Genomic DNA, 14,046 nt, shown 5'->3' with positions numbered 1-14,046 from the left:
TTTATAAATTAATAAGGCTACTACTTAAAGAATTATAAATAGAATTATAAAGTTATATCGATATACTTTTATTTTAAAATTAATAATTTTATCACAACTGAAAGAAAAATGTCTAACAGAAAAAGTTCTCGCACATAAACATAAAAAGTGTTCTTTTTCACGAGAAAAGAAACTTAGAAAAGAAATGTATAAAAAAAACTTACTCTGTAAGTTACGACATAGGGCGCGACTCGTCCAGATTTTCTAGGCTAGGACGTGGGTTAGTATGGCCGGCTGGCGTCCTTGGGCCTCTTCAATTGGACTTTTAATCGTTTCATCCCTATTTGGAAGCCGTTCATCGCTTGGATCGCTGTTTGCGCGCTCGCTGGATTATCGAACGACACGAAACCTGAAAATAGCGAACGTTGAATCCTGCAGTGTGTAATAGATTTTCCGTCCCTTATGAAAATCTTCTTTCGATATCATGTAAGAATATAATTTTTATTTATTAATGCATATAATGGCAAGAAAAAAATGTCAAATATTTATATGACGAAGGCGCTGATTATTAGTAAATGCAGCACAATAAATATAATACAACAAAACAACAACAAAAAATCAATTTCATCATAATAACATCTATAATTATACATAGGGAAATATACTATTTATATATGTAATAAGAAAAAGCATAGCTTATTTTTAAATAGTTGCTACATTTTGAGGACAGTATTGACTATTTAGGAATTAAACAGCAATCTAGGCGAACCAGATCTTCCGTGAGGGATAAAAAATGTTCATTCGTGGACTGGACATTATCCAAGTTGCACCGCAAGGGCAGATACACGATAACGAAGACCCTTAGGAGGAAAGATCATCACGACTTTCTCGTTTTAAGCCAATTTTGACCATTAACGTCGACCTCATTTTAGTTTCGACATCATGGTGGTCTAAACCACCTGACCGAGTCCCATCGTCCTCCATCCACCCACAGTTCTTTGCTCCGCAAATTACTTTTATTTTAGGGCCGAGGGACACCCGGATTATTTTAACTCTCTCTCTCTCGTTCCACGGAAAGAGTTAATTGTGAGGAAGAGCTAAGCTATACCGAGTTTTCGCATCGCACGATATATTAAAAAAAAAAAACTCGTGTAGGAGAACAATTTCGTCCAATCGCAGTGGTTATAATTATACTGCGCGAATTCTCGGCAAAAACTGTTGTCAAAGAGTCTTTTCGTTAAATTGATCGCGGCGAGGAAAATGCCTTCAAAGGGATGCAAACTTCTGCACATTTTTTTCCCCGTTGCGGGAATAATTATGACGCGTCGTTGAGAGCCCGCCTTCTTTTTTGGGGGAGGGGTATGACGAGTCTCTGAAACAGGAAGAGACAAAATACACGGACGGAAATATATGAATCATACGTGGACGAATGCGAAGATAGACCAAGGACCGAGCGAACGCGAATGGAATCGTCCAATTATCTGTATCCTCATACTCTCGGATACGATTAATCAAAGAAACGCCAGCGGCTTTTATACGCATTCTCTGTTTCGGTCCTCTCTGCATAGTCTCTAAAAAAGAACTGCGCAGTTTGATTCCAGTTCCATTGAAACGGGCATTCATATTCAGTCTGCCCGGTCCGTCCGCTAATACGGACGAGACGAATTAAATTTCCATGATTAATCCACCACTCTCTGATTGGAAACGTGTAGAGTCATTTAGAGCACCGTAGCATGTGACTGATCGAAAGTCATAATAATAATCACAGACATATTCATGTACGTCGTGATTATATTTTTGCGTCCAGTTATACGATTCAAAGCAAAAATATATTGAAATATTTTTTGTGAGAATGACATGTGTTAACACACACACATATATCTTTCAACGTTATTTTTTGCTACAGCTTTCATCGTAAATAAAATCGTATAACTGTACATTGTAAAAATAGAGATATTCAAATTTCGAAAATATGATCTTATATATCTGCTTCCACGCCGTTGTTTGGCATCGAAACGTTGACGTCCTTCGTCCTACCTTGGCTTAAGGTGCATCAGGTATCTTTCGTTGTCGCTGGTCGTTCTGAAAGCCCGTAGTTACCGCCCGCACTTACCAAAGCATTTACTCTGGTTGGTCGCTCGGTCGATGAAGACTTTGGAGGAGATGACGTTGCCAAACGGGAGGAACATCTGCATGAGCTCGCCGTCACCGAACTCCTGGGGCAGGTGGTAGATGAACAGGTTGCAGCCCTCGGGTCCTGAGATAGAGCATCCTACCATATAAATCAGAGCACATCTAAACATCTAAACTTGAAGTATAATACTCAAGTTAGAATGTTAGTTCTGGATGAGTTTTGTTTCCTTCGCAAATATAAATGATTCCGCGCGATACGAGAGTTTCAACCCATTAGCAAGGTCGCCAGTGGGGTATTGCTTTTCTTTCTGATTACTTTCTTTTTTTTTCGTCTGGAGTCGTCTTTCTTTTTCTTCGATGAACGAAGATGAATCTGCCGGTTGACTCTCTTGACGATAATACCGATTTCTCTCGTCCGCCCGAGTGCGAAATGATGATGACATACAATCATGATTTTGTCTCCCGCGAATGATGCGAAATGACGTGAGCATGAATCAAGCGAGAATTTAAATAGACTGCGAGTGAATGACAGAAAATGACATGAAAATGACCGAATGTTGAGAAAACGATTAGAAAAAAAAGTCACGAGCATTGTTTCGCTCGTGACTATTGATAGAGATCTCCCGGTTCAAATAACGTTGAGTATTTATACTTTCAAATATACACACACAACACTGGGAATTACAACACAATGACGGATGAGGTGACAATGATGGATGCTGATATGAGTGAATGGGTATGGACGTGACGATGATAGTGATGACACTGATTACGATGGTGCGGTATTCCCGTATTTTCGCCAGACACGATAATCCGTCGCTATACGTTTTTCTACATGAGCATTCTATATGATACAAGTTTGCCGTCACCCTGCACGAAAAACTCTCTCTTACACACACTTATCTGTTCTTATCCATATTATATTACGCTGATTATATTATAAATGAGATCAATACGGAACAAATGTTAATGATATATGAATGTAATATAATTATTGTAAAAGATTATATGTCACGCGCTCCAGGTTCTAAAATTACATTTATAATTTTACAATTCTGTACTTCCATAACTTGTAATTTAATTTTTGTATAATTGATTACTCTACCCTACATTACGACCGCTTAAGTAGGTCTCGTTTTCGACTTCCGGTGTTAAAATGGCAAAGACATCGGGGTTTAATTTAGGCCGGTGAAGAAAATCCCGAGGGTAGAAGCAAAGAGAGGGTAAGACTACCCGAACAATGGCAGTCCAAATAAGGATTTAGCTAATTTCACTGAACTTTATAACTCCGACGTCAATTAGCGGCGATTATGACCGTGGAAACTTCTGCTCTCTTGGCCAGAGCTTCTCCCGACTAACGGACGCATTTAAGTAATGAGATGGCTGCCACTCAACTTTTAGGGTGCTACTCATCGCGACCTGTTCGTCTCTGCCCGAAAGATCTTTTGCGGAAAGATTCCTCCGGGAATCCATCGGGATATGCTCGTCGAATCATCGCGGAGCATAATCGTCCATTTTCAGCACCGATTACGACTTCCGGTATGTCGCTGTTCGACGATAACACGAGCATGATTCGTCGAACATATTTGCTGGTCGATAAGATTATCATCGCGAATTTTCCGGCAAAGTTTAAGAATTAATGCGACATGGACAAAATTTTATGGCGGTTTTACGAGGATATTTTCATCCGATTCGGAGGTGATTTTCGTCGATTGTCCGAGAGTAAAACTTTAATTGCAGTTGTCGAAAATAGCACATCGCGATCAGCGTTTGCAAAAGTTTGTTTCGAGTCGCAAAACTTGATTCTAAGATTCAAAAGGATAAAACTTTCCTATCCTCGAGCATTGCTCTACATGCTTTCCAGATAGATGTCGCGTAATTCATACTATGCAAAATTCGCGAAGTAATATTCGTTCGCGGATTGGAAATGTTCTTTACCGTAGTTGAATTTGATACAAAAGAGTGATATTCCGCGAGCGAGTCACCGATTTAATTCAAACTTTTCCGTCAATTATGAATTAATGTTGTTGGGTACTTAGTGCCTCGAGAAATCACAAACCTGTCCTGCGGTTTACGTAAAGAGTGACAAACTCTCCCTCTCTCTTACGCGAAAACGACTTCGTCCTGGTAATAACTCGATCGTGGCTGTCACGCGAAACCCAAATTAGCACGAGTGTCGACGGGTTTCCGGTTCTGACTGAGGGCGAGCACGGGGGGGAATTGCGGTGTGGACGACGAAATCACGAAGAACGAGCCATAAATTAAAGCCCGTCGTCGTGCCGCGGTGCGCGATCGTTGATCCTGAAATTGGTTTTCGCCTCTCTAATTGGCACACACGCGGTACGTGCACGCGAATTTAATGAGAATGACTACCTTGTCTACTTCTATATCTATAATACTTCTGTTGAAAAGTAATAGCAAAACGCTACGTGAAACACCAAGACACCTAAATTCGCGCGACTTTCCCATTCTTCTTACACATAATCAGATATTAAATTTGATAATATATCATTTTAATGCAACTAAAATATTATGTAACTTAACATTTTTTTAAGTTAAAAATATGTACGCGAAATTAATATGTAAAAAAATAATTTTGTTAAAGCTCTTAATATATTATTTTAATTAATATAACGTTACATGAATTTAAGTTTTTCGATTCGCAAAGTCGAAATATTTTGCTCGTGATTGAAGTGTAACGATATCTTTATTTTCGCAAGTGACGGTGTTGCCGATCGCGAAACGGATTCGTGTCGATTTCCGGTTCGGACTACAAAACCTCGCAATGCACGTATCACCGTCTCGTAGCGAAGCAACAACCAACATTGGTCGACAGCGCAACACCGAGAACAGCCACTGACATCGAGTGCAACGGCGAAACACCGAATTAACGATGAACATCCGAGATACGCTGACGTAAAGGTAAAAAAAAAGAGAAAAAAAGATAAAGGAAAGAAGAGGAGAGCTATCCGCACAACGTTAAAAAATATTGTGACACAGTCATGGTCAGAGAGAAGAAATGTATGTATATACGAACAGCGAAAAAACATCGTAAGACGTAGAACACCCAGAACAATGATCAAGGAGCTTAAAGTAACACGGAGCAAGGGTAAACTCGCGAAGCGACAGTCAATAATAGATCGATACCACTGTCATGCAATGATGACAATAACGTCGATTCTCCCCTTCAGCTCCCCTGGGTTCCGTCCGATATTGCGGCACGCCTAACGACTTTGACATCTAACATAAGTTTCTCCAAAAGATAAAGTGTCTGTACACACACGTTTTCTTGATATTTTTACAAAACTTGTATCTAACACAAAAGTTTCCAAGAAGTCAGCAATATGATAAACGTTGTTCTCTTTTTTAAAACACAACTTCGGGAACTATTTGTGTTCTTGACAATGCATTTTACACTTACACACAGAGAAAAGTGAAAACAAGTATAAGAATATTTGTCATTTCAACTATGTAGAATTGTAGATTGTTCAAATTCATGTAAAAGTGAACATAATATAAGAGATACACACAGCTATAAAATATAATATAATTCTTCGACAATAGATTAAAAGAATTGATATTTTACATTATTTAACAAAAGATAGAAGAGGAAAAGCGAATCGCTTACGATTAGTGTTATAGGTGATTTCATCTCGTACAGTTTATGTCCGTCCGGAAAATGAAGCTATTAATAATTTTCTTTATCCAAGGGAAGGAGGTGAGAGAAATACGCCAAGTATTCGTCGTCACGTACGGAAAATAAATTCGATTAGAGATTTCTCTTACTCTTCTCGTCTACCGCTTTACGATTTAATCGCGACGCATGGGAAAACGTCAGAACGCATCGACGAGACGAAAAGATCAGGCGGAATGAAAATGGGAACGGATGAGACGAGCGAGAGGGCGGCGGACACAACGGTCGGAGCAGAGGGTTGAGGCCGGATAAAACGGAGGCGGGGTAGCGCTGTCGCGGTAAACTTTCCATTATCCTGCGATGTAACAACGGATCGCCGGCGGGCGTAGCGGCAAAGTAATTAAAACTTTCGTTTTATTTGCATTATCTCATTGCGAGGCGTCGTATATTCTAATAATGGCGAGTTGTTAATTGCAATTAGGCGCTGGCTCGCTCAACCCTCTTCTAACCCGGGACTTGCCTTGCCTGGTCGACTTTTTCCTTGCCTTCGGCTCTCCTGTATCTTTCCGCAAAAGATGTAGTATAACTGACTAGTCCGCGCCGATGTGTTTGATAGGCGAGACTCACTATCTCTTTGATCGATCGCGTTCTTCTATTCGGACCGGTGGTTTTTAATTAATCGCATTTTCGTGCGATTATGGAGACTAATATTACCGAAATTATCGAATTCAAACGTTCATCTTTAAAACAACGACCTTCTTTCGATAAAAGAGAAACCTGGCAGGTATTCGCAATGTTAGAAATAGTGTAAAAATTTCGGTATTTCTGGACAATCATCGGTCGTTGTTATACTAGAAATGACGAACGCGATAAACAAAACGGAACACAAGACTGGATTGATTTACTCAAATATCGTCGCTTTTTCTCGCATAATCGAATTATGCGGGAAAAAGCGAGCACCTAGCTTTATTTTGCCGAGATGTCCAATTACGCGGTAAGTACGGTCTGCTGCGGCGACTTGGGAGAAGTCGAAACTCCTTGCACCTCGTTGGGCGCCGACGATGGATAATTCGTGTCTGGGCGTGTGTACGGGACGTGGGTCTACAATCTCAGGTCTACAGACGTTCGTGTTTACAGTCAACAGTTAGACGTTGATGAGCGTGTTGTACTTACCTTCCCTCTGCGTGGGTGCCACCGCGGTCATCGGCTGAGGAATAGCCTGAGGAAACTGGCCGTAGACGGCGGGGTAAGCTGCGACAATAACAAATAACAAGTACATCATGATCTGTCCACATCTAGATCTGTGCGTGCCATTGCCTATCCGTCCCCCAAACATAAACCCTCTCTTTTTTTTTCCTTTTCGTCCTTTTCCTAGTCCGTACTGCGATCCGCTGTCGGCCGTCGACGGTATAAGAGCCAGCGACAGCGCGAGACCGGCGGCGGTAACCGCCGAACGAATATAGGCGTCGTAATTCAATGCAGCGATAGCGCATACATAATGGACGATGACAGTAATAAAAGCCGAACAGTCCAATAAACGTCAACAGATTCAACAGAAATTGCGTTGCCATCGCTAGACAGATTACAACGGCGTAATTTATGACCGTACGTTTCAGAAGCGTCGGGGACACGTAAATCGGACACCGACCATTTATTCTTGCGATTTGCCGAAGATTCGTTCGCGAGAAGGGGGAGGAGGAGAAAGGTCAAAGCGTCGACATTAAGAGGAGAATATTAAACGTAAAGAACGCGAATGCCATTTCTACGTCATTCTGTGGACCATGAGATGCTGCAATTCGAATTATGCGAGTTATTCCGGGTCTCGATATTATTGACAGATTCTATTCGCTTTGGAATGGCAAGCCTCTCGAAAATCGAGCCCTTTGAACTTCAATTTAGATAATCCGTTTATCCAATTTAAGTAGACTTTATTTATTCGAAAATATTAGCTTTATAAGCTTGATTATCAAGATAAGTGCTTCAAAGGAAAAATGCCGATGAATATAACGAATGCTGATCTTCAGCAAAATTTTCTCCGCGAAACTGTTATTTTTGGGAGATCCCGCATAATCTTATCGTTAACGCGAAATATGGAAATCGCGTTTCTAGCCGAGTGGCCTGTTTGCCTTGTCGGTGTAAAAGCGAGCGAGAAGCGACTCGCTGATACGAAAGCTCGTCTCGTATCCGCGGCGATTCCGGGCGGCATTCATCACGGTGTTTCTGCCGACAAGGATATTCGTCTCTCAACGTTCTCATCGTACCGCGCGCGACTTTCAACACGATACTTTTGTACCGCGAAACCATCGCGCAGCCTGCGAAAATGCAGCATTGCATCCGGCGCGTCATTAGCCGACACCAGATATCTCTTCAAAGCCGATTCTTGAAACGACGTGCCTCATTAAAATGGGATACGAAACGCCTGCTTAGCGCAATGATGTAGCAAAAGTACACACACGACTGTGTATACGGAATATCCCGTTGCAATTTGCGAAATTAAATATTTAAGCAATCGAGAAAGGAGCGTCCCGAGACAAACAACGTTAAAACGGAAGCGAATTTCGCAAAGAGGACATACGATTCGTATGGAATAAGGTTCTGAAATTGGAGAGACATTATTGTAATAGCGTTTGCTTAATATCATATTACAACGAATCGACGGAGGATCTCAAAATAACGAGCTTTTTGTTACGACGAAATTTTATAACATCTCGTATTTAATGTTGATCGCGTCAAAACATTAATGATCGTTCGATGTAATGAGATTCTAAGATAACAAAATTTTATTTAAAAGTTTGATCAAACTTGCCGCGTAATATGATATTTTATACGAAATTGGAGGGAAAAAAAAAACGGCCGTAGAACGAATAGGTATCAATATCACTTCTGATCAACGAGAATTGAAATGCGAAATATTTCACATTAAACAGAAGTGCCCGTTATATTTTAATTCGCGATGCGATCGCATACGTTTGATGACAATTGGTTAGTCTGTAAATTTGGATCTCGCTATAAATGCGCGCGAGCCGGCATTATACTGTTTTCGCTACACGCGACGAGGCAGAAAGCAAGTACGCCGTTATTAATTATAGCTTGATAAATATTTAAAATGCTCGTGATTGATACCTGTTTGTGACGGATAGGCGGAGCGTGCGCGCGAGTTACCGCTCTCAGATCGGCAGAGGCGAATTTTCGCCCCGGAATTAATTATTTCCGTGCAAACATCGCTTTAATATATTCCGATTGACGTTACCCCCCCTCCTCCCCGCCGGTGCGCGATGGATCAACGTTTGGCGTATGAAATAAATACGCCATCATATGTCGGGGCCGCGTCACGCTCAGATAGAGGTACGCCGTTATTCCGGGATTGCTTTTTTTCCACTCGCTGATCTCGATGGCGTATGTGTACACTGGCCGAAAATACATAAAAAAAAATATACCGCTTTTGAGTCCTCGGTAAATACGAACGGCGGTGCTCGCGCGCTCGCATACGCGAGCCATCATACGTTTGTTATGACTCGAATTTGTTGAGTTTCCGCCGATACGATGGAGGGCACGTTGAGAGACACGAAAGGGGGGACGTGGTCGGTGACACGGGCGAGACACGAGGTGACATCTCCTTTCTTCTCGTTGCTCTCGATTGTACTTCCGCATCCGATAAGCGAACAACGGTATCCGGATCGAGTGGACGCGTAAACGCGGAATTTGTTAAACGCCCTCCCGTTACCGAGAGTGATTGGAATGTAATAGAAGTATAGGTCCATCGAGACGTTGATTATCCGTGAAACGAGATCATCCACTTTGCCGGGTTCTATTGGATCATAATTTGCGCTGCACTTTGACGCTGCAACAGTCGACGGTCGATGGCGAATAATTTCGCCGTTGGCGTTGGTGAGGGAGAGCATGCACGGGAGGATACGTGTAAACGTGTAAAACTACAATATAATATGTACACGAAGTACATTTAGAAGGACATCGAAGTACATCGTAGCACCACAGCAGAAGCATTATAGAACGAAACGTTGACGCGTACACGATCATGTATGACGTGTACATATACGGTGTGTATACGCATGCGGCCCATAGTTGCATGCAAACAACCAGCAACGCGATCAGCGAAAATCGAATTTTTTCGCAGGTAAGTGCTCCGACGGCGCCCGGATAAAAGCACGTAAACGTTGGACGTTCCCCGATGCATTTTTCCCTTTTACGTATACAGACGATCTCTCCGACGTATATCTCGCGCGCATGCTTTTCGACCTGCTCAAGATCGCGATAGGCAACATCCGGGACGAGACGAGTACGCAAAGTGTTTATATCTACCGTGCGTTAAAACTGATGCCGCGAATTCCGCGATAATGCGAAATGTTACGATAATACGAAATTACAGAACAACGCTAAAACACATATATAACAACGGTATTCGATCGAGTGGCGTAAACGCGGGAATTTGTTAAACGCCCCTCTCATTACCGAGAGTGATTGGAATGTAATAGAAGTACGGGTAATACACACTCGTGTATTTTTATTTTAAATTTACGTAGAAAGAATTTGCGTTCTGTGTCGTTATAATTCCGTTCAAATACAATAATTCATAATCGATCGATATTAAATTATGATAAATGCAATATCACCGTTTACGTGAAATTATTTGCTCGATTGAGAATAAACTCCATGGAGACGAACGACGGACAAAAACGTATTCGTCTCACTATTGCGCGTCTACTTTCACGTCGATAATATCCGTGAGTCTGCTTGGACGTGGAGCTGGATGGACGAAACGCGCTACAGTCATTGCACGGAAGACACGGACAGGGTAGACAGCATCTTGACAAGCCGTAGAGAGATAAAAATTGAAGCTAGAGAAACACTTACCGGCCACTCCAGCATAAGCCTGCATTCCAGGATACGCGGCGGCATGCTGAAGTGCCGCCTCCCCGTTGGCCAACCCCTGCGCTGGAATGGACAGATGGAGGGCATCTACACTTCAGTAAGCTCAGCTCTTATCAGGGAAAGGGGCCTAGCCTAGAGGCCCCTGTCGCAATATCCACCATGCCAATCGATACCGCTCGATATTTTCACCGACTATACGCTCGTACTAGCAATGACTACCCGAATGGCGATAAAGGACGAAGATTAATGAAGGATTGACTATAAGAATGATTGTACGTTGCAATATCGCTGGAATTCATCGCTTTTCTAGTATGCAAAGTCCTGATTTAAATAACGTTTTAAAAATTTATCAATGTTCTACAGTTTAATTTGATCAATATATCCAGATGTGACTTATCTTTTATCTTTTATCTATATCACACCCCTAGAAGAATACTGTCACAACTAAAAACTTTCGATTTTGAGTTAAGCACATAAATAGTATGCCTAAAATATTACCTACACTGTTAAATTTACAGTGTCAAATTATCACTCAATTTAAGTCATTTTTAAATTGAATTAAATTTGTTTTTCTTTCTCCTGAAAATTGTAAATTTTCAAGTTGTGATAATATTCTTCTGGAGATGCAATATATCATAAATTTTCTGGAAAGTAAAAGCCGAGGTTCAGTCTAAAGAACTCCGAGAATAATCGAAAAAACATATAAAGAGAGAAGATCTCCATAAATTTTTACTCATTTACTTGTTACGAGTTCAATTGTTCGTTGCCGGAGCTAAGTCACTCTTGCGTGAACGTAAATCTCGCGCTTAGCAAGAACCTGCAAAATCCCACATTGATGGTAGGTCGTCCGCGTATGGACCCCATACACGTCGCCGTTAATTCCTCGCTCTCCTCGCAAATAAACGCCAATGAATGTAACGTCGCTTCCTCGCCAAAGTACGGGAAAAGTATGACGCGCGAGTATATACCGCCCGGCGTACTTGGCATGGTACTTGGCCTGCGCGAAGTTATTTACATCCCCGTGGAATAATAAAGTCCGCCGCCGCGCCGATTGGCCGGGTATTGCGCAGGGGCGGCACGCTGCGCCTGAGTTGATACTCACGTCCCGCATAAGTCTGCGGTATTCCGTTGGTGTAGACACCTGGATCCGAGCCTGCTGGCTGGCCGTTCGGCGTTTGAGCGGCCATGTTAAAATTGGGCATCGTTGGCGACGGTAACGACGGTAGTGCCCCGTTAACCGGTTGCCCTGTGCCGGTACCTACGAGCAAACCTGATCAGTACACACCGGTTACCCTCTTGCACTTTCAACACCGACCACGATTATCCTTTATGAGCGAAGCATCTAATCGAGACGCACACAATTTTTAATTCTCTCCGCTTTTCTTGTTTCTCTCTTTTCGCTTTTCCTCTGCGACAGATATTATATGTAACATATAACTGGTCGGTCGTCTAAAAGGTCGTTTACGATCCGTATGCCTCGCGCAGCATTTGAAGAATTACAAACTATCGGATGAATTCGATTTCATGGACTAAAACCTTACTCGGAGTTAATATCGTGGAGCTGTCGATTCAGTCAAAAAGCTACGTTCAATTTTTCTTCCTCTTTGTACATTTCATGCAACTTTTGTGTAACGTGCGACTCTTGCTATACGATATTACTGCAGCTATACACTTGTTCTTGAATTACGATTCTAGTTTACGCGAAAAGGTCGTGTTTATCGATAATAGTTTGCCTCCTGTCTGTGTCAACGGTGCGATTCGGATCAGCGATCAAAGCCTCGCGTTGCGCTAATAACGCATTGATCGCGCCGATAACCAACGTTTGGTGTCACGTCAATATGACTCGGCGTAGGTAATGAAACATAATTATGTTTGGGCAACATCTGTTGTATATTTCTATCGAGTTAACACATGACTACAGGAAACACGCAGTCAAGGGCACACGACAATAATAATTTATGATTTAATTTAACTTTTTGAAATTACATGATTCTCAACAATCTCCCATTCGATGCGAGGCGAGTTCAGAAGTCCCCTAAAGAGACGTCACAATTGGCTGTCGGATAAAGAGAAGAGAACACCGACACTGTAATACTTTCGAATCGGGTCTGCGAAAAGTGGAAGATCGGGAACGGAGAAGAATCTCCATGCCACGATAACGCCCGGATTACGTTGCATGCACTCACATCGTCGCTCGTAGTCGGTTACGTGCATTGAGTATGACGATACGTCGTAAACTTAAACTTCCGTGACTGCACGATATATACGCTCCAGCATTTTCGATTCGGTTAGGCAGGTCAAGCGTTTCTATACAGGGTGAGACTTACAGCGAGAGCACCGTTTGGCGATGCTGCAAAATACGTTGCACACGCGATCAAGGCTTCTTCATTAAACTTTGTATGATATGAATTTCATAAAACTGTAACGAAAACTATATCTCATCTAGAAGTTAGAATCTTTAGCCAATCTTTAAACAGTTTATTGAAGTACTTATTTTTAACTGAAGTAACTTTATTTTGAGTTTGATATTATTAAAGAATTCAACTTCTACTTCTGAGATTACAGCCGAGCATGTAGGTCATCTACTTGTCAATGCCACCCTGCACTGAGAAAAAAAATGTTAACTTGACTAAATATTCTCAACTGATTATTATTTTTTTAATTGAAATATTTATTTGAGTCATGTTAGATTTAATATGTCGTATATATTGTATATAATTTAAATACATAAATATTTTAATTTAAAAAATAATAATCAGTTGAAAATATTTAATCACATTATCAACTTTTTTCTTCTCAGTGTGTATATACACGCAGTTTGCGGTTACGTCGTCGTTTCGTCGAAAATAAAAGCTCTCGCTGCTACGGTAATCTTCAGTGCGGAGTAAAGCGGACGGATGCGGCGGAGCCAGGGGCTTCGGCGGAGAAATAAAATATTATTTCCCTATCAAACGGTATTACCTTCCGCTCGATGAGACTCGACGTATAACGGAGCCGATTTCCGCGCTTACTTTACTTCTCTACAGCACTTCGACCTCTCCGTTGTTTCTTGCATCGCGATGCCGAGAGGAAAAAAAGAAAAGGAAGGTGTGAGCAAAGAAGGGCAAGGAAGAGAGCGTTTCTTTGGCTTTCTTCTTCCCCTACAACGAGCTTTCGATAAAGTTTCACGGTACCGGCAATATCTCTCGCTTGAGTCACGTTCGATGAAAATGTTGTATTGATTTACGAGTCGGTTATAAGGCAACCCCACTGCACGCCTCGTCTGTCGCGCGAGAATCCAGGGAAATTATAGAGAAGCAGACCAGGGAGAAAGGGCGACCGGATGGGAGATATGTTTTATATCACTGAAATCGAACGGCTATCGAATTGATGGCGGATAATTCGTGTGCCCTCGAGTATTTCTTTCCTTC

General features: G+C 41.8%; 1 protein-coding gene across 16 annotated transcripts in view; it reads right to left on the bottom strand.

Annotated features, from left to right (window-relative positions):
- Bru3 (bruno 3) overlaps positions 1-14,046 on the bottom strand; it is a 620,785-nt gene that overhangs the window by 17,386 nt on the left and 589,353 nt on the right. For 10 of the 16 annotated variants that reach the window (XM_071779537.1, XM_071779535.1, XM_071779544.1 and 7 more), the window contains 5 exons: positions 11,739-11,906; positions 10,619-10,723; positions 6,920-6,997; positions 2,093-2,251; positions 204-388 (listed from right to left, as the gene is read on the bottom strand). In XM_071779537.1, the coding sequence (XP_071635638.1) occupies positions 261-388; positions 2,093-2,251; positions 6,920-6,997; positions 10,619-10,723; positions 11,739-11,906 (638 nt within the window). In that variant the 3' untranslated portion in view covers positions 204-260. The remainder of the gene's footprint in view (positions 1-203; positions 389-2,092; positions 2,252-6,919; positions 6,998-10,618; positions 10,724-11,738; positions 11,907-14,046) is intronic. The other 6 variants (XM_071779534.1, XM_071779533.1, XM_071779532.1 and 3 more) reach the window with 6 other exon arrangements.

Source organism: Temnothorax longispinosus, chromosome 5 (genome assembly GCF_030848805.1).
Source record: "Temnothorax longispinosus isolate EJ_2023e chromosome 5, Tlon_JGU_v1, whole genome shotgun sequence".
Taxonomy (NCBI): domain Eukaryota; kingdom Metazoa; phylum Arthropoda; class Insecta; order Hymenoptera; family Formicidae; genus Temnothorax; species Temnothorax longispinosus.
This window is presented reverse-complemented; position numbering and strand designations above follow the sequence as displayed.